Source organism: Pituophis catenifer, unplaced genomic scaffold (assembly GCF_029215685.1).
Source record: "Pituophis catenifer annectens isolate HBS135680 unplaced genomic scaffold, rPitCat1.0.hap2 SCAF_6, whole genome shotgun sequence".
Lineage (NCBI taxonomy): Eukaryota > Metazoa > Chordata > Lepidosauria > Squamata > Colubridae > Pituophis > Pituophis catenifer.
The window spans coordinates 58552474-58574829 of NW_027256886.1; the positions used below are offsets into that span (position 1 = coordinate 58552474).

At 37.5% G+C, this 22356-nt stretch overlaps 1 protein-coding gene across 1 annotated transcript in view; it reads right to left on the bottom strand.

Moving 5' to 3' along the window:
• ADAM12 (ADAM metallopeptidase domain 12) overlaps nt 1-22356 on the bottom strand; it is a 261280-nt gene that overhangs the window by 64477 nt on the left and 174447 nt on the right. Inside the window, exons 8-11 of the mRNA XM_070946456.1 lie at nt 22205-22276; nt 21423-21592; nt 20027-20111; nt 6247-6395 (exon numbers count right to left, since the gene is read on the bottom strand). Coding sequence (XP_070802557.1) covers nt 6247-6395; nt 20027-20111; nt 21423-21592; nt 22205-22276 — 476 coding nt within the window. The remainder of the gene's footprint in view (nt 1-6246; nt 6396-20026; nt 20112-21422; nt 21593-22204; nt 22277-22356) is intronic.

Genomic DNA, 22356 nt, shown 5'->3' on the forward strand with positions numbered 1-22356 from the left:
GATCTATTGCTTAAAATCACGGCTACATTATATTCTAAATTATGGTTTCATTGCCTGCATTTTTTTGCCCATGGGGTAGGAAATGGGTTTTGTTGTTTGTATAAGATGTTGTAGTGGAGAGCAGAAGGAAGGAGAATATGATCTGCCCTAAAGTTATAATAATTTTTGCAGTCCCCCTTCCCCCATTCAGTACTGTGGAAAGTTGATCAATCTTGGAAAATATTATTTTGCTGCTTTGTGATGATGTTTTATGATTTGGCTTAACTAGCTGGCTGGCTTAATGGCTGTCTTCTTCCATTATATTAATCTTTTAGATTTCTTCCTACTTCCAGAGTACCACATTTGGAAGAGGCACCACTGATCTTTACACCACTCCTTTCTTGCATAAATCCTTCCAAGTCTTGAAATCTATCAGATGTAAAGATTTGCTGATAAAAGATGGGCTGACTATCTAATCAAGGAAAGACCTTGCATTTCAAGAATCAAACTTTAGGAAATGTGCTCCCTATTGCAATTAAAACAGAGCAGCCACATTAAACTCAATCACCCACAAAGATAGACTTGAATAAGGGCTCTGAAAAAAAAGCCAGAAGTTTGTTTCTGATCTCATTATGTGTAGAAGTGAGTGTGCATATGTATTGGAAATCATCGTTCAGAGAGGCCCAAAGACTCTCCAGAGAGTTAAAGCTTTCAATGTACATCAATTGGCAGTGTTTAGGTAGGTTACTTGCCAAAACAAATACATTGCTTTAAACTTCCACTGTGTTATTGTTCCCAAGCTACCCATATGAAATGAATGAAACGAGAGATGAAAGAATAGTTTTAAGCAAGCAGGATACAAATGATGTATGGTGTACTGCTAATATCATTGCCTTTCAATAGTATCATATGGGTATTTTCCTTTTATCTCTGAATTTTCATTGAAGATGGCTTCAAAGAAGCTGAATTCTTAATATACCAACTATTTAAATAATCTGTTAAAAATCAAGTTCAGGATAATCTTTAGTTGTTACTGTTGCGGTTGCTTGGTCAAAAATTTATTTTAAAACCCTATTCGATTTTAATACATATGGCAGAACATATTCACACGTGCCCATATATTCTTTCTCCATATTATATGTTGGGACCAGGAATCACAGTAATAAATGAAACAGATAAAGCTCAGTATCTTGAATATAGTTCCATTGTGATTTTTGAACGACAACACTTGTTTAAATAATACCTTTTCAACAGTATCATTTTTTATCTACAGGTAGTCCTCGACTTACAACCACAATTGAGTCCAAAATTTCTGTTGCTAAGTGAGACATTTCTTAAGTGAGTTTTGTCCCACTTTACAATCCTTCGTGTCACAGTTGTTAAGTGAATCAAGTTAGTAACATCGTTAATAACACCACTATTTTTTCTGGATACTCAAGATGTGCTATTTATTCTTATTACTATTTACCTGATGTTTATGTTATGTTAAAAAATATGATCTCATATTTTATTTTAAAAATTGTACTGCCGTAAGCTGTGTCTGTTTTACCAAAAAAGATTTCAAGAAATGCCAAAATCCTTATTGAAATCCAAAGAATGGTAAAATGCATCTAGCATTTGAATTGCAACCACAGACTTGCAATTCAGTTCAGCAGGCTTGAACTGCTACTGAATTGGAAAGGATGACAAAGACATTAGTATTATAATGAATCTATACTGGGAGCAAAGTCTTTAATGCTTGAAGAAGCCTTTTCAAATAAGTATTAAATCCAGAAAGAAGTGTGCCATGATTGTATCCTTTCCCCTCTCCTTTTCAATGTCTACACTGAAAAATATTGGATGAACTAAGCACTGGACCAGGACTGAATATGAGGATATGAAAATAAACAAGATATGCAGATGATATTGTGCTCCTGGTAGAAAAAGAAAAGAACCAGGAGCTTCTAATTGAGAATACACCAAGTGAAAACTCTGGGTCATATATAAATATTTTTAAAAAGGCAGGGGAGAGGGGAATCTCTAAAATTTAAATCAAGGGTCTATAATGCCATTTTTATACAAGTCAAGGACTGTACCTATCTTGGACACTTGTTCACAGAAGATAGAAAGACAGCTGGTAAAATAAAGAAGAAAATAGAGATTGCCAGGAATATCCTTAGAAAGGAAAACTTTTCTAAGCATGAAGAATAATCTGACCTCAAGGAAAATTGACTTAAAATTAAGAGTAAGAATGACTAATTAGAACATCTGGTGAATTCTTCTTTGTAACTGTGAGACATAAACCATATTCAAGGAGGCTTTGAAAAGAGGCATTTAGGATGAATAAAAAGATCAAATCCTCAAGTCCAGGGGATGGCATGGGAATAAAGAAGCCTCAAAAAGGCCATCGAAGAAAGAAAATGGAGACATTGTTAAGTCATATACTCAGACACAAGTCTATAAAAAGTCTGCTGGAAGAAATCAGGGAAAGAACAAAGCAATGGACTAAAAAAGATATTTGGAATAGTAATATACATATATAAACGGGACTGGTCTAAATTATGAAGACTGTGCAAGTGTGACAAAGATGCACACTCAAGGTTTTGCTTACATCTCCAAATGCTCTAAAGTACCTTTCTGGAATCAAATCTGAAGTGCTGCACAGCGCTAATAAGAAAGTTTCTGACAACTGTCTAAAACCAAAAGTAATTATTTTCCAAACAAAGTTTTATTGCGAATACAATTCTTATAAAGGCTAACTTACAAAAATGCTTATCTGATCTTATTTGTACTCAAATTCATGTTGACCAAGACTTATATCAGTGATGGGAGTTACAGAACAATGGCCAATCACAACATACTTGTGTATCAGAAAGCAAAATTAAACTCTTGATGTCTTTCATCCTAAATAGCCTACTAGAATGCTTCCTATTATTTCAGCTCATGCTTATTTTATTTTTTTCTGGACAGGATGAGATGACATAATTACTGGACAAAGCAATGAGTGTTAAGTCAGTTTTTCAATACTCATTCTGTCCCTGTGTTCACTCCTCAGTCCCCCCAAACTATCTAGTCAAGTGCAGCAGAAGTCTAGCAAGCATCTTAGTTATGTTCATGAGGCTATTTGCTGAATCTCATGTAAACTTGTAATCTACATCAGGGGTCCCCAACCCCTGGCTGTGGCACAGTGCCGGGCTGTGGCTGGTTTGGAAGTGGGCCGCATGAGTGGCTGGCTGGCGCACCCGTGCATGCAGCTCAACTCACGTGAGCAGTGGGCTGGTGCACATGCACCAGCCCATTGCTTGCACAGGCCAGTTCCCTGTTCCCCTCTCTCCCCCTCCCCCCCGGCCAGGCCGCCAAGCCATAAAGGTTGGGGACTGCTGATCTACACCCATGTATTTCCTGTTTGCTGCCTGTTCTTACAATAATTTCAGCACCTGGATCAAAATTGTTGAGCTGAAGCAATTTAATCAAGTTGTACTGGGAGGCATGGTCTCTCCTAAGCCTGTAAACTAATTAGTGCTGGGCAAAGGTTACAAATGGCCTGGTTTCAAATTCATTATTAAAATAAAGTGTCATGACATGCTCCCTCCCCTTAGCCACAAATCATTTAATAGAGAACCAAGCAGACAAATCTTAACAGTGTTATGATCATCTTCAAAGAAGTTTCTCTGTTAAATAAGCTTTTCCTAGTACTTTGTTTAAGCTTTTTGCAAGCACTTATATGATGCGAAGGTGAAAGTGTAGGGTTCCAGAAATTGTTAAGGTGTTGTGAGAAGACGGTTCAAAGTAAAGAGACCTAATTACGCCTGTTACAATCATGCAATTTGAATACACTAATAATACAAAAATGTATGCAAATGATAGAACATTCTGACCTTGTATCAGTATTTGCATGTCAACATATTATTGCTAGCATAAAATGCCAACCAATATATTGCTATGGGGCAGTAGTAACCTGTAGCTTTGTATGAATAGAAAGAAGTCCAAAAGGCAGAAGGGTTTCTTCAGGAAAATTTCATGTGAAGAATGAAAACTGAAGAAATCTCAAAAAGACACATGAAATAAAGTTCTCATGACAAAAGATGGTTCTCAAAATAATAGATAGAGTCCATGTGGATTGAATGAGGCAACAGCATCCAGAATGAGAAAAATACCAAGAGCAGTGGTGGGCTTGCTGGAAGGTATACAGATATATGGGAAATGTAATCTTTGTAATCATTACATCAAATAAGATACATGAACAATAATGTTCCTCCTCAAGTCTTCTGGAACTCCAACTTAGTCTGGGCAGTTAGACTTTCAGTTGGTAGGTGTGAAAGATGTGGAAATGTGTATTGGTGAAACTTAAGTTTCTACAATTCTTAAGTCTCTGGAGAGAAAAAGAAGTAACACTGGTACTGCTTTGCAGTCTTTATTGAGAGTGAGAACTGAATGAGAAAATATATCTCATTATTATTATTTTGGAGATCTCATCTCTCAAATCTTGATCATCATTTCTCCTACATAATATAAAAACAAATTGTAGGAATTGCTTGTGAAAATAAGAATAACTCTAGAGAAGTTGTTCAAAGAACTAAGATTATCTTTTCTATTAAGACCCAGGTATCTAGCAAAAATTTGTTTGATTAGAAGTGCTGGTAAGCAATTCTGTGAGCTAGTGATTTTTCTGGACTAATTTCCAGGCTAATGAAAATGTCCATTTATAAAATCACCCAAATTTCCTTTAAAAATTCTGATATAACATTCAAACCAGTAACTCTTCTAGAATATTCAATATGGCAGTACAAATTCTTGGTCCTTGCTGATTCCGAACTAAGCATTTTCAGCTTCCTGAAGATAACATGAGATTCAAGAGGGGTGAAAAAAGGATGTTTATTTCAAACCAGCAGTGAAAAAAGAAAGGAGATTATAATGGACTTGACATCTGGATGTGATTGGTAAACCAGGCTATCATTAGCAAGCACTTGTATTACCATCGCCACCTGATTTTGTTTAAACAATAGGCAGCAGAGCAGAAAATAAATTCCATGTATATTCATAAATAAAACCACATTGGCAGCAGTATCTTTAACTAAAGGGCAATGTTCACATTTATGTGCATGCACACATTTAAAAATAATGAAAATGAAGATCAGAACCATCTTCTCAAAAGCAAAAAAAAAAAAAAAAGTAACCTATTCCCTTAAATTGAGCACACCATGATTTAAATGAATTGAACTAGTTAAAATATGTTTTTTACTCTCAGGGAAGTTTGTTTTGATTTTGCAGACCCCCAGCTTCAAACAATAAAGTAGAAAAAAAATGAAACAAACAAATGTAAGTCACAAATTCCGTGAAAGAAAAAGCACTGCATTCAGGATGAGGACAAAATTATTTGAACCTGCAATAAAATACTATTGGGCTGTGATTGGGGTAGAATTGGAACAGTTCCGATGACCTAAATGGTCTGTTCCTAGTAATGTACTCCAAAATAGTATTTGAATTTTTAACAGCTGCATCACACTGCAGGCTCACATTTAATTGGTAGTCTACAAGAACCCCCAGATCCTTTTCCTATTGCTAAGGAAGTTGCTAAGCCAGTTCTCCTCACCATATACTTGTGGCTTTTATTTTCCCTACCCAGATGCAGCATTTCCTGTTTCACTTTGTTAAATCTACCCTATTCATTTCAGCCCACTGCTCAAGCCTCTCTAGAACTTTTGGAATCCACCACTTCTTAAGTATTAGCCATCTCTTCCCAGTTTCGTATCATCTGTAAATTTGGTATGCATCTCCTTAACTCCCTCTCCAAACCCTGCTGCTCAACAGCACTGGGCAAAGGGCAGAGTCCTGGGACGTTCCACTCAGTACTTCCCTCAAGCTGAAATTAATGAACAGACTTTGAGTGCAGCGTTCTGCAATCATCCATACCTTTTTTTACAACTTTAGCAAGGAGAACATCACGAGAGACTTGTCAAAGGCTTTGCTGAGGAGCAGGTACACTATACTCCCTACATTCCTTGATCTACTAAGCTATCATTGACCTACTATACAGTGGTACCTTGCTATTCATCATTAATTGGTTCTGGGAGGTATGATGGGTACCAAAATATATTTCTTTTCTTCAAGAATTGAAAATTTAGAATATTTTTTATTCTAATAAATTATGTAGGCTCTCTGCACTAACGTCCAGTTGTTATAAACAGGATGTATTCATCTTAGAAAGTTTTCAGAAGTATACCTCTCACCTAAAAGGAAAGCTACAGTAACAGGCAATTTTTTTGCCCAAATATAATTTGCACTTACGCAGTTGAAGGGTTCATAATGCAGCCCCCTTTGTCTGCAGTTGTTTTGCAGTTGCAACCTCTTTCCAGTGTATCATGGTTCATACCAAAATTGTGGCCTAGTTCATGAGCCAGAGTTACTGCTGCCCCCAATGGATTGTCTGCATGATCCTAAAAAGAAAGCACACAAATCTCATTGTAATAAACAATCCAATCCTGGAACACACCCTAATTTATTAAAAATTATTATAGGCTCAGAAAGTGGTATTACCCGATACCTATTACTACTATACTCATACACTTGCTGTTTTCCAAATTCATATTTGCCTTATCTAATTAGGAGTTATACATGCAAACAGCCTTATAATACTGTTTGAAAGGCAATCATTTGAGGCAGTAATAGAAAGCTATTTTTATATCAGCAGTTATCAATGCAATTCCATAAATGTTGTCTACAGAAAAAACATAATAAAATTATTGAAGAAAATGTTGTTGCTAGAAAAATATACTCTGAAAATTACATTACATTACATTACATGAATTACATTTGCAGTATGTAATATTATTTGAAGTAATTTGCAGTATGAAGGGGATTTTTTTCATAGTTGCATTTCAAATGGTACAACATCCAGTTGTTTGTGTGCATAAACTCAGCCTGTCTCAGACATGAAAGATACTCCATGCTGGCCTGTTATGTCTATGTACAGTCTATTCCACGTAAACTAATGTAAAGCAACCAGAAATAGCTACTGTGCGCAAGAGAAAACACCAAGGTCATGTCTTCTAGAGAGAAGTCCTAGGTGCTGAAAAGGGGAATGAGATGAAACATTCATCCTCTGGGTAGCTGCCTATTCAATAGCTTCAGAGGAAACACTCCAAAATTATTTTTTTATTTCCACAGGAACAGTGGGTATTCTAATTAATTTTTGAAGCCTTCAAATTTCTATAGAAGCCCAACTACATCATTGCAACAAAGGGCTGCAGTGGTGATCTCAGATTCAGCTCTTATGAAAGGGGCTCTGTGATGTAGATGTGTCTTCCTATTCACAGTCTGGTTCACACATGAATGTGTAGCACTGATTGAAACAGGAAACGGCGACTTGATTGATGGTCCATTCAAACAGAGACAGAGCTTTCACACGGCCTTAATGTAATGTTTTAAGGGAATCACTTTATATAATGATGTGCCTTTCATGAATGGCAAGAAATAAAGTAATGCAAGTCCGCAAGTATACCAAACCTACGTAATTATTCATAAAATATTATGATGCAAGAAATCATGCAAAAGCTTGGCATAAGTATACGTTTCTCAAAATCTTGGTAGAAAGCATATTTTCCTTTCACTACCAGTAGAGTAATATAAATGAAGTATCAATTTTCTGAGTAAGAATTTTGTAGTCAGTAAAAGTAAAGGTAGCATTAAGTTCTTCTTTTCTTTTACAATTATATCACAGCAGGAACTCATTTCAGCAACTGACAACTTGACTCAAACACTTACATGACAACCTTTCCACAATAATCCCTATGACAGTGATGGTTAACCTTTTTTGGTGCTGAGTGCCCAAATACACGTGCATGTGCCTGAACCCCCAAAATGCAATGCGAGCACCCCCCATGCATGTGCCCTGCCCCCACGTATGTGCGGGTGTCCCCACACATGCACCCCTCGCGCCCTGTTTTGGCTTCCAGGTTGGTGCAGGAGGCTTTCCAGGCCCAAAATAGAGTGGGGGGAGGCCTCATGTGGCACCGCTGCACCCCGCTTTGGCTTCCAGGTTGGTGCAGGAGGCTTTCCAGGCCCAAAATGGAGCATGGGGGGGCCCTTACACGGTGCCCCCATGCCCCGTTTTGGCTTCCAAATTGGTGGAGGCTTTCCAGGCCCAAAACGGGGCACAGGGCCTCCTGCACCAACCTGCACCCCCCCGTGCATGTGCCCCACATGGGCCCCGCCCCCCGCACATGTGTGGCAGAGACCTGAAGACCAGCTGGCCAGTGGGAGGCACACACACATGTGCAGTGGAACTAGGCTGGGGCAATGGCTGGCATGCCCGCAGAGAGGGTTCTGCATGCCACGTGTGGCATGCGTGCCATAGGTTCACCATCACGGCCCTATGACATCCACCTATTTCATTGCAAAACTGATCTCCTTATACCCCTTTCCCCCAAAATGGATTAGACATATATCATAAATGAATGCTTGGCTATCAGTCAGTAATTATTACACATATCTTTTTCTCAATGCCTATTCTTCAAATGATTCTTCAAACTGTATTCTTCAAAAAGAAGCCCTCTTCATAACCTCTCAAGCACTCTTTTGAGCACTGAGAGTAGATATTCAGAACTGCCTAAAACCTAAAGAAAAGACATTTCAAACGTATTAGTGGCTTAAATTTCATAATTTTCTGGTAATATGAATAAACTGTCATATGAAAGACGAATGAAATAAAACATCCTGTCAATTCAGAAAAAACTATTATTTTTTGATCATTGGAATGAATACAATTACTTGAATGTATTTCATCCGGAACTTTATGATAATAATTTTAATACACTCAGTTGTGCCAATGTGATCTTGACATTTTTTAGAGAATGAAGTTGCCAAATATTGTCTTCATTTGGGGGGGGTGTTGGGGGGGAAAGGTACTGTTTTCCCCCACCTTCATTGTATTGCATTGAATAGGATCTGTCAGGGATCTTCAAGGCTATGTTACCCATGGATCCAGTAATCAGGCCCATAAAGAAGGAAAGAAGAGATTCCAGCATCACCGAGGTTATTAGTTTATGCTAAGTTATTAAATTCTAATGTCTATTTTTGATATAATTTCTTTCTTTGCTCTACAGACAGCTGTAAAACAAGTGAAATCAGTTTCTGTTTTAAAGTACTCATATTATACTTGTGTGCTGTAAACCACATTATGCAGTATTTATTATCCTGTGCAGCCAATTGGGGGAAAGAAACATGGCAGAGAAACCACTGGATCCTGAACTCTATTCAACTCTTGTCAGGCTGAAAAAGAAATGAATAGACCAGTTTCAGGCTAGTAAATTTTTTATTTATCCTCAATATATCCCATGAGCACCAGTGGCTGTAGGACTGCAGCAACGGCAACACGAAAAAGACTTTTTCAGATGTAACTTAGACATGGCTCCAGAGCCCCTCAATCTCTGGAGGACTGAATTATAATTATAATCTGAATCATAAACTTGTTTATGTGACAGAAGGGGAAATTATAAAATACTTGGGAATAATCACATTCTGGGAAGAATGGGTCAAGTTCTCCCAAGATAGAAAAATTGCACACTACTGACTTGGACAGATCTATATAGTATTAGAAACTCTGAATTTCTGATATTTTTAATGAATAGTTGTTAAGATTATTATTCCTTATATTAAGAAATATAGTGAAAAATAATGTTATAAAGTGTCTCAACTTCAACTAAAAAGGGTTGTATACTGGAAAATAGTGTTATAAAGTGACTCTATTTCAACTAGAAAAAAAAGATTGAAGAGATATTGTTATGTAGTTTTTCCCATTTGTTTTTGATATGTACAAAAATAGTAAACTTTATTTTAAAGAAGCAAACTAAGCCCCAAACCATACTTCTGGATTTTTCTTTAATGTAAGAATGTTCATACTCTTAAATAATCACAGAAATAAATAAAAGCAAAGATGGTATCACATCTGGAGAAAAGCAATGAATGATATAGCTTGAAGACAACATCATTATCATCAAGTAGGAAATCAGAACTATTTGATGTCTTCTGAATACAGGTTTAATAGTTATCTAGACCAAATTCTTCAAGGCAGGAAGTACCATAATGCAGCAAAATTATTACACAAAGACATTCTAACCAAACAATTGGAAACTTCCACGTTGATGAGAAAATTACAGGAAGCTGGAAGAATGCTCATATTTACTGGTCTGTTTCCCCCCTCCCTTCCTTCCATTTTTCAATTGTTTTCCCTTGTCAATTGATTTTACAAGATGTTTCATAGTCATCAACCTGAAATCATCCATGATTCCAACCACTGAGCCCAAAATTAGGATGGTTTCACTGAAGCACGATCCTTAAAAGTTTACAATCAAATCAGGTTTTGAGAATCAAACTGAACAATTGGGCAGTTAGAGTCATTTCCACTATCTGGTTTTGCAATCAGTCGCCTTAGAACTGGATTGTTATTAGGAAGCCAAAATGTTATGAAGCCAATCAATGTTCTGCTCCCTTTTCTTTTCTTTTCTTTTTTACATTTGCTGCATTTATATAGGGGGCAGATGATTGCCCACTTCTTCCAGGGCACCCCTGTTTGCTATTCTGTTTTGCCTTAAATCTCAAAGAAGAGTAGGTAGGCAAAGACAAAAAGATCAGCTCAGAGATCAAAAAACAAAACACTTGAAACAATTGGAAAAGGTATTACAGGATTCAAGACAGAGTGTTCCAGCATATGTATCAAGATTCAGAGGGTTAAACTGGATTATATTCCTTGAAGGACATTATCTTTTATACGAGTGTATTTAAGTTTATCTCTAGTGTTGCAGTCTCCTAAAGCTCTCCTTTCAGCCATAAGTTACGCTGCTGTCCTTCCTTCCTATTTTGCAACTCTACCTGCTTTTCATTTCACCAGTGAATATAGCGCTTTGTAGGCAATATACTGTATTTTACTTGATGACAGCCAACAAAAAAATGGGGCAGGGAGTTCACTTCACAAAACACCTTACAATTGGATTCGTCTTACATCATTATTGTATGTATATTGATCGAACAGCACGTTGCCATGCTGTCACCAGAGTATGTGTTATGACACTGTGCTCTCACCACCATGAATAGGCTTTGTGCTAAATACTACTGGCCAGTTCCTCCAAGTTGTTTTAAAGGACAAAATCTATTGGCCTGGCACCAAGTACTCTGATTTAATTAGTTGGTGAACGGCAGCCAAAGTATTCCATCATTCTTCCTTCCTAAATTTATTAATACTATCAAGCTAACAGCAAATGCAAATACGTGAAGCTATTGGCAAGGGAGTTTTAACTGTTGTGTCTCCATCCTGGACCGGTTTTCTAGAGCCATCTGATGGCCCCTGACTCCCCAAGGATGACCACACTGTGTCAAACTTAGCCCTGTGCATCTCCATGCAGGCTTGAGCTCTTAATTCACTAGACTTTACCTCTACAATAGCTTGCAGATTTGCACCATCCATCCAGCTGGTGGGTGAAAAATAACAATCATTGTGCAGCTGCTGGGATAGCTTATTATGTTCCCCTTTTCTTTTGTTCTTTTGTTTTTATTGTTGTATTGTTTTACCATTTGGGGCCGTACATTTTGTTCCAATTTGATCTGTAGTGTTTGGTTTTATTTATTTAAGGTGCACATATCCTGACAATACTGAGAATGGAAAGGACAGTATTATGCAAACATCCCAAGCATTTTGATTTCTGCAAACCAAAGAAATTTTAAAAACCAATATTTTTCTTTAAAAAAGCAACTAATAAGAGGACAGCAAACAAGGAAGACAAATTAAATTCTTTTCCAACAGATACAATGTTTCTGGAATGGCAATTAGTGCTCAGAATTATAGAAGCAATGTATAATACATCCATCTACATGGGGCTACCCTTGAAAAGTGTTCGGAGACTACAGTTGGTCCAGAACGCAGCCGCGCGAGCTGTCGTGGGTGCACCTAGGTACACCCACATTACACCAATTCTCCGCGAGCTGCACTGGCTCCCTATTGGTCTCCAATCACAATTCAAGGTGTTGGTTATTACCTTTAAAGCCCTACATGGCTCAGGGCCAGGTTATCTTCAAGACCGCCTTCTGCCGCATAGCTCCCAGCGACTGGTAAGATCCCACAGAGTTGGTCTCCTCCGGGTCCCGTCAGCTAAACAATGTCGGCTGGTGGGCCCACGGGGGAGGGCCTTCTCTGTGGCAGCCCCAGCTCTCTGGAACCAGTTACCTCCTGAGGTCCAGACCATCCCCACCCTATTGGCCTTCTGAAAAGCGGTGAAGACCTGGCTTTTCCGGCAGGCCTGGGGCCGTTGATCTCGCTCTTGTGATCTGGCAAAATCCGGCCATGAATGGCGTGAATAAGTTTTTAATGTTTAAATGTTTTTATAATGATTTTTTTAAATATATTGTGAGCCGCCCTGAGTCTTCGGAGAGGGGCAGCATATAAATTGAATTAATTAAATTAAATTAAAATCTTCTTTCCTGGAAAAATGATCATTAAAAAAACCCACATTGTTTTCTGATTCTCTACTTTGCCTTGGTGGATACAATTAAATGCCCCCTAATAATCTCTTGGAGACCCTTCTCCGCCCTTTGTAATGAACAAGATAAATTATTTCTGAAGGAAGGTGTAGTTGTAATGTAATAAACTGTCAGGTTATTTCTGGATAATAGCAGTAAAACAAAAAGGGTAAACATTAAAAGACTTGCAACCATAATAGAGTCAAGAATTTTGGTCAGAAGTTATTGCAGAGACATCACCAGACTTGATTTTATGACTGTTTTTATGATGATTGTAAAGTGAGTTCAGTGGTGTCATAAAATGAATAATATGGTTATTAAGCAAACCATGTGGTCATTTAACAAATCCATTCTTCCGAATGAGTATTTTTTTTACTAGAAACTGAAAAAAAAAATTCTGGAAACTTGCAAAAAAAACCGTTGAAAACAAGCAAATCACAATCCTGTGATTGTGGGTCTCTGCAATTGGCTTTTAATGCAAGCTGCCTGCCAAATGCCCAAAATGTAATCACATGACCATCGGTGTGGGCAGTGTCACTGTTGTCACATCGAGGATGGCTCATAAGTAGCTTTTTAAAAGTCTATCATAACTTTGAATGGTCACTAAACAATCGGTCATAAGTCAAGGACTTCCGGTACTTCAAAACATTTGTGAAAAAAAATCCAGATAGGCTGTCAGGTTTTGTAAAAGTTCAAGATTACTGAAGACTTCAGCAAACTGGCACATCAGATTGATTTGAATACAATCCAATGGTTGCCAAGCATGATAGGGAAAGGAATCCTGCCATGGCAGACAGAGGAATCTTCTGATATGAACTGTCCTGTGGTCCAAATTGTATAAAATGAAAATGTAATAATAGTAGTTTATTGATTGATTATTTTTGCAACATAATCAGTAACTTTTTATTATTATTCCAGCATGGTTGTTTCATAATGAGAAAGTAAACCTCTTGGTTATTTCAAATGAGACAGCTGTTGCAAATGACATTGATATTAACTACACGGGTATAGTGCCAATTGATAATGTCCCCAGTGCTCCTGTACTATCTGTGACCTTGACAACCAAGTTTAAGCAGCTTCTCTGTCTAATGAAAATTCTTTAGATGACACCTTAGAAACCAGGCTGATTAACTCTTTTGGCACACCACCAAGGCATGAATGATCAGAAATTCTATATAGCCTGGAGGGATTTAAAGAACATTAGTGTCAATTACTGGTGCAGCTGAATTATTAGCTGCCTCTCTGCCTTCAGAAGCCAGGACTAACAATAACCATGAATGAAAGCAAATATACGTGTATTATTAGCGGCAGCTAATAATAAGGATAATGTTGCAGGATCCAATCTGGGTGGGTCATTGGCTTCCGAGCTTTCGAACTCATGCTAGAGCCCATCCTCAAGGAACTTCTTTTACACCAAAATGTGTCTGGTAAGAGAGAGGTTCCCTGAGGATGGGCTCCAGCATGAGTCCGAGAGCTTGGAAGACTAAACTTCTGATCCCGGTGACTGACTCAGATTGGATCCTAATCAGTAGTGGCATTCACTTATCTTCACTACTGGTTTGGAACTGTGAGCGCATGCAGAGCCTTCTGCACATGCACAGAGCGTCCGCGATGACATCTGGGTGGGTGGGTGGAGCCTCCTCCGCCACCGCTACTGGTTTGTCCGAACCGGATAGAACCGGTAGAATCCCACCACTGATCCTAACAATAACTGTTTAAATTAGGAAATATTTCTTCAAGTTGAAAGGCAGAATTCTGAAAAGTTGCTGCACAGCCCAGATAAAAAGGAAACCAAGCAAAGGTTGACTCAAACTTTGTTTAGATGCTTTTGCTAGAAGGATGGTCAAGAGGCAATAATCTGATTTGTTTTGAGGAGTCTGTGATTAAAAAGCAAAGTCAGAGAAGTGTTGACTCTCTGAAGGTAATAGATCCAGCTCTCCTTTTCTTCTCTGAAGACTTTGTTATCACTTTCTAAATGTCATTTGGGACTGCATCACTCAGAAGCTCCTGACAACTGTGCCATGGGAAATTAAGCGTTGATTATCTATCACAGGTGGAGGATTTATAACTACCAATAGATTAGCCACTAAATTTTATTGTAAAGATTTGTATTGGTTGTCTGTTATATTCTGATGATTTAATTTAATTAATTGACTTATGCATCTTGTTGGAATGTGCAATAATAATGATAATAAACTGTGATATTATACTAAAAAAATTAATAAAATCGACTGTGGGATAATTTGCACGTTAGCTAATTTTTTTTTGCTATGTATTAATCCAACATTCCATATACCAGAAACTGGGGCTTAGCCATAGGAGCCCCAGTTCATAAAAAGAGAAGATGTTCTCATTCTGTTAATTACAGAAGATTTAGTCTACTTAGTAATAATTGTACACTATATACCTTCTTATGAACTTATCAAAGTGGATGGACAGACCAGGACGAACAAGCAGGCTTTACTGGAGTTAGAACCAAGGATCATGTATTAGTCTTGCAATGCCTATTTGAAAAAATATGCAGGTGTTGCTAAATTAACTCTTTATGCGTTTTGTGCCGTTATCAAATCAGTTTTTGTCTCTGTATCTGGAGAAAACCTTTAAATAAATCCAGAAGTTTCCACAATGCAGCATAACATCATCCTCTCTAGCACTTCTGTAACCAATATGACAATATTCTCCTAGGATTAGGTGCAATCCAGAGGGACTATATGTTAATGGCATTCTATCATACCAGTTTTGCTTCCATTGCTCTCTTTGGAGTGAACAAACTGGGTAGACCTGAACAATTTATTATTTACATTTGAAAAATATATTTTTTCTGCTTTGCCTGCATTGATCTAGGAATTTGATCTGTTATTTACAATATTTAAGTAAATGGACAATCTGATATTTTCATGCATTTAGCCTGAAATTATAATTTACGAGCAGTCTGTCTTCTCTGTCTTTTTCTCTCTGACTCTCTCTCTTATTATTTGATACCAGATTATCCATAAACATTCATTCATCATTCATTCATTCATTCATTCATTCATTCATTCATTCATTCATTCATTTTAATTATCAAATACATGAGAGATCAAAAGGAATCTGGAAAAACATCAAAGTTTCATTTAAAAATAACCAGAAAATACCCTGAATGGTATTCATGTGTGTTATTTACAAATGCAATAAGAAATACCATAAAAGTAATTACAACAGATTAATGACGAAGACCAAGTCTTCCTTTAATACATTATCCTCTCAATTTTTTTCCCTGGATGACTCATTTCTGTGAAAATGGGTGCTTTTTCCAAAATCAATTTCTCTCAGAGAACATTTCAATATTAAAACATCAGCACTGAATCATAAATACATTAAAGTGGCACGGAGAGAAAAAGAAAGACAAGATAAAGTTGTGATGATGCCAAGAAGGAAGTACATGGGGAGGAAAACTAGCAATTCCCAAAATATGCATGCATTACCCTGTAATCAGCCTGAAGTGTTAATTAGACTCATATGAATGATGGGTATTTCAGAATATGTTTAGGATTTGTAGCTTATTTTAGAAATGTATTATAGGTATTTCTGTAGCTGTTACCAAGGGAAAAATTCATTATCAATTTGTTAAGCATAATTTTGGATGTGAATATAAGCTTGCCCTCTGATAGATATTTCTTTATTTAATTTGTATACCACCAGCCTCAACTGACTCCCTGTGGTTTACATCATAGTCACCTAAAATGAAATACAATTAAATATAGCAAACAATATAATAATGAAAAACTAGATCCACAAGCACTACAAAGACACTGTGAAAGAAACCCTAATTAGCACCAGAAGCTTCCATGCTGCCACCCTCTACCGCTGTGACATACAACCAAGAGAGCTAAAGGCTGCAGCTGCTGACAGAACCCATTGTGGGCCCTGGGCTATTTCTACGGAGCTCCGCCAGCTTTGAAGAAAGCCACCGAAACCTGATAGAAAACCATGAGTGGCATCACAGGATAACATCTACAATTACTACAGCAATGGACTTTCAGTGCCTCCATTTGTGCTTCCGGACTAGGACTTCAGAATCACCTCTGCAAATGAACTGTACAAGTAGTTCTCAACTTATGACCACAAAAAAAATTCTGTTGCTAAGTGAGGCATTTGTTAAGTGAATTTTGCCCATTTTATGACCTTTCTTGCCACAGTTGTTAAAGTGAATCATTTCAGTTGTTAAATTAGTAACATGGTGTTAAGTGAATCTGGCTTCCCCATTGACTTAGGTTGTCAGAAGGTCGCAAAAGGTGATCACATGATCCCAGGACACTGCAACCATCATAAATCTGAATCAATTGCCAAGCATCTGAATTTTAATCACTTGATCTTGGGGATGTTGCAACGGTTGTATGAAGAACGGTCATAAGTCACTTTTTTCAGTGCTGTTGTAACTTTGGTCACTAAACGAACTGTTGTAAATTGAGGGCTACCTGTACAGCAGTGTTTCTCTTTCAACCCCAAAAGATTACTATCAATCAATCAATCAATCAATCAATCAATCAATCAATCTTGGGTATAATTACCAGGTTGCAGTTTTAGATGTACTTTTTTCTCCTTTCTAAAGATAAGGGCAACTTTTGCTCTCTTCTGGTCATCTGGCAGTCCACCAGACTGATAAATGAATTTCAGCGATAACAATATGATAGCACCAATTAGTTTCTTCACTTCACTATCTGAGGATAATTTCTTCATTATTCTGCACCACCAAGGCTCCACCAAGGAGCCTTGGTGGGGCAGCAGACTAAAGTGCTGTTAAGTAGCACTTAGCTGCCAGCTACCTGCAATTACTGCGAGTTCAAATTTCACCAGGCTCAAGGTTGACTCAGCCTTCCATCCTTCTGAGGTAGGTAAAATGAGGACCCGGATTGTGGGGGCAATAAGCTGACTTTGTATAAAAAAGAACACCACTTAGGGGGGGCCAAAAGCCCTACTAAGCAGGTATATACAAAAGTATGACCGCTATTGCTTAACGCATTGTAAGCCGCCCTGAGTCTCCGGAGAAGGGCGGCATATAAATCGAACCAATACAATAAATTATATTAAGATGCAGTTCATCTGATACTGGAAATTAAACTCTAAGCATGGGTGTCAAACTTGATCGCGTCACGGGCCAGATCGTGACGTAGCGTGATTTTTTTTTGCCTTTGTGGAGCTGGGGTGGGCATGGCCTCCGCATGACGTATCCCTCCCACGGGCCGCCAGTTTGACAGGCCTACTTAGAGTCTAGGTAAACAGTTATATTACTAAGTAAATAGTTATTCTCTTTATCTTTATTCTCTTCATCTTTATTCATCCTGCTCTTCACAATTATATGATGAAGTACATAATCTACTGTTGGAGAGAGTTGAAGAAGATGAATAGTTTTTCTTTTTTTCTTTATTATCTATAAACTTTTTACTCTCTTTGATTTTTAGCTGACTATATAAAAAGAAGTGCTTTCTTAGTATGTTAATCTCAGTTCATTCTGTTGTTTCCTAATTTTTTTCTGAATTTCTTGTAAGTGTCCTTTTTATTTTCGGATTTTCACTAAGTTTTTTGTATAGTTTGGTTTCTTCGGCTGTCTTCCTTTTCCCCTCATTGGACTTGTTTATAATTGTGTTTTCTCATTGATCTTAAGCTCCTTTTCCCTTTAGCTTTATTAACAATTTAACTTACAGACTTTAAAATCAACTTTAAAAAATTTAAACATGTGCTGCACCCAGATGTATTTTCCTTTAAAGTAAGGAACTGAATGATTATATGATAACTTTTTATTAATATTTATTAATATTCCTACTACTTTCAAATCTTCAAGAAACCTTCCCCAGATATTTAAAATCAATTCAAGTGACTAACAATTACTTTACTTGCATCAAACCCAAAATCTGATGCTTGATATTGCTACTATGCCCTCTGAAATAGTGTAGTTATCTTTCTTCATCTGACACAACCAGTTCTGATATGTCTGTACAAGTAAATAGTTTGATTTATTATTTAACAGTATTTTTCAGACTGAGATCTCCTTACCGAGTCCATCTGTTATTCTTCCTTGTAAAAAATATCAGCTGTTAAAATATACAAATACTAATTGCTGTGATTTCACTATTGTTTCTAAACATGTTACAATCAGATCGCAAATGTTCTTACTTGTCAATTGCAGATGTTTTGGAGGGAGAAATCTCTGGGTTACTTTAAAATCTGGGAGTTTTTTTTTCATTCCAACCAATTAAAGCAATGAGTTTGTTTACGGCATAAAAGGGAAATGGGGAAAGTGGGAGACACTCCTCAGAAGACATTGTGATATGTTTGAGTTTGGGAAAACAAACAATTTTAACCATACAAGACAAGGAATTAATGCTGATGTGATGCTTTTTCTTTGGGTTTTGAAAAACATTTATTTTTCCTGGTTCTTTTTTATTTGTGTGCTTTATTTGTGTAGAAGTCCTCACTTATTTGCTGCTTACTGTGGCATAATTGATTTGTTAGCTGAAGATTTATGGGCATTTGTTGCTCAAAAAAGAGGAAGTTACTGGTAACTTGGTAGGGATATAGCAATATCTTGGTACAGAAGCTGCTAGTAACTTGGTACAGATATATCAGTGTTGTTGTTTCTCTTCAGCCAGAAAGTAATTTTCATTATTTTATAATGCAAATTACTTTAAATAAATTTACTTTATGCTCACTGGGAAACATGGCAAATGCTTGATTTAAATGACACACTGTTGGTAATCTTAATAAGAGGGGATGAAGACAGAGGTTGCCTTTACCCAGTTAGAAGGGAAGTTATCCCTTTCAGGCAGGGCAGGGCAGGGTTTCTAATCTTCTTCTATATTTAACAGGGAATCCTCAGAAATAAGAGGTTGCTGAAGAATCAACTTACCAACAAAACACTTAGAGGCTTAACTGAGCAATTTCAACATTGTCTGTTCCTGTGGATATCTATTAAATTACACTTAGAATAATCCTTCGATCTTCCTTTAGTTTTCTTTCTGGACTTGTACTTTAACCTATGCATTTTATTTTTAATTTATGCCTGAAAGCAAAAGTTTTGTGACATTACTGTTGTTTTTAACATAAGTCAAACTCTTCAGGTAAAGAACAGCTGATATCTTAAGGATAATTTCTTTGAAATCCATGTTTACACTGTATTTGATAGTCTACTCTATCATTTTCATTCATACATACTGTATATATTGGAAAGGCTACAAAAACAATATTAAAATGTCTTCTACCAAAAATACAGTTAATATGAAAGCTTTTTCAAAGTTACATCAGCATATTGTACTTTGTCACCTGTCAGTATAACAAAAGCTTATTACTGGGAATTGGAAAAAATAAGCAATTATCTTAAAAAGGCTTCTGTTACATCTCTGGACAGCAGCAAATTTAGCATGTCTCATATTCAATCATTTGTAAATTCAAATAGTTGCAAAAAAAATTGGAAAAAAATATAGATAGAGATTTTGAAGACAGAACAGGAGTATGTTATTTTGTCCCTGCTTGTTTCTTTCCAGCCATTAATAGGATCAATATTGGTACCTGTAGTACTTACCATAACAATACCTCCAGATTGCTCTTTGGTGCACATGCTCATTATAGGTGCCATGCCAATGATGGTACCTTGGAAATAGATTCCACTAATGGAAGACAAGAAACTATGTTAAAAATAATAAATACAGGGAAAACAGTTACATAAGAACATAATTTTGGATTTTATTAATAGAGATGTGATATGGATGTAGGATTTTCTATGTGGTGCTATTGTCATTCCTTTACATATCCACCCTGGACCACCCCAACGATGCCCTTGAAGTGATGTCCTGGTGCCTGGAGGCCGTGCGGATCTGGATAGGGAGAAACAGGCTCAGGCTCAACCCATCCAAGACCGAGTGGCTGTGGTTTCCGACGTCCCGATATAGTCAGTTGGTGCCATCACTGACTATTGGGGGCGAATCGCTGGCCCCCACGGAGAGGGCTCGCAACTTGGGTGTCCTCCTGGATTCACGGCTGTCTTTAGAAGAGCATTTGATGGCCGTGACCGGGAGGATTTTTCATCAGGTTCGCCTGATTCGCCAGTTGCGTCCCTTTCTGGATCGGGACTCTTTACGCACGGTCACTCATGCCCTCGTCACTTCCCACCTGGACTACTGCAAAGCTCTCTACATGGGGCTCCCCTTGAGGAGCACCCGGAGGCTCCAACTGGTGCAGAATGCGGCCGCGCGGGTGGTTATGGGAGCGACATAGTGTTCCCATGTAACACCTCTCCTGCGTGAGCTGCACTGGCTCCCGGTGGTCTTCCATGTGCGCTTCAAGGTCCTGGTTACCACCTTTAGACTGCTCCATGGCTTAGAACCTGGTTATCTACGGGACCGCCTGCTGCCACCAGTAGCCTCCCACTGGCCGGTACGCTCTCATAGAGAGGGACTCCTCTGGGTGCCATCAGCCAAACAATGTCGACTGGCGGCCCCCAGGGGGAGAGTCTTCTCTGTGGGGGCACCTACTATCTGGAATGAGCTCTCCCCAGAGATACGGAGGATCCCGGATCTACGCAGCTTCCGCTGCGCTCTCAAGACCTTTTTATTCCATCAGGCTGGCCTGGCCTAATTTTTCCCTTTTTTCCTTTTTAAAATGCAAATTTTAATTCGTTTTTAATTTATTGGGGTGTTTTAAATCTGTCTTCGGCCAAATTGTTTAATTCGGTTTTATTCTGTTTTTAAATTTTGTATTTATGTGTTTTTATCTTGTGGCTGTTCACAGCCCTGAGTCCTTCGGGAGTAGGGCGGTATATAAATCAAATAAACTAAACTAAACTAAACTTTAGAATCCTGTATTGGATTCTATCAATATGTAGCCTATGTATTGGCTTTCTATTCACCGATTTCCTTTTTGTCATGTCACTAGCAACATAATGTATTTAAAATTTTAAGTTCCAGTTTTGGTAGGCTTACCTGACTAGTTGTGCATTATCATGTGGTTTACGAGGTAGTAGTTTCATCTTTCGCCAATCCAGAAACTCATGAAGAGTGGTGAAGGGATCTTGAGTTACTGTACACTTATCTACATCATTCCAGACTTCTAATCCAACCAAGACTATTCTAATATTTAATGGCCTGTAAAACTGATGAGAAAACGAGATCAATATTCTTGATTATATTTGCGTAACTCCTAAAGTTAATAAAAGAGACAAATTATTGATATATAAACAACAGATGTTAAATAATTCATTGGACAACTTCCTTCTCAGTTTCTTCTCTCAGTCAGCAAAATGATGCCTTCTAAAATATTTGATGGCATACAAGAATGTACTACTTGATTAAGAGCCGTGAGTTTAATACTCAGCTGAGTAATAAATTACACAGATGATAGCTAGATTATAAGAAACAACTATCGATTCACAGCATTTTAAAATAACACATATAAAAGAGAATACCTTGAAATTATGTCAGGTGTGTCATAAATTACTACTGCTACAACCTCTGAGTTGGGTGAAGTATTCTTCACAATAGCCACGATAACAGGGCAGGGAAAGAACAGCAGAAGTAGTAGAAGAATCTACTATAGGTTAATTTGGATGAGAAGCGAAACATCTTCAAAGAAAAATAAGAAACTCCAGGTGCCTCTTGAAAAAGCACCTTCTAAACAACCTGACTGTAAGATTAGACTCAACTGGTTAGTCAAGCAGACTGCTCTATAGCAAAGGAAATTATTAGAGTACCAATGAAAAACTTACCTTATCAACGTAGTTTGCGATTTCTATCAGCCTCAGTTTCACTTTTTCCACATCTTTGCCTTGTCTCTGAAACTAGAAAGGATTCTTAATCATTTGAATTATCAACAGTTATACTTATTGCTTTATAAATCTAACTTGCCTTCTTCAGAAAA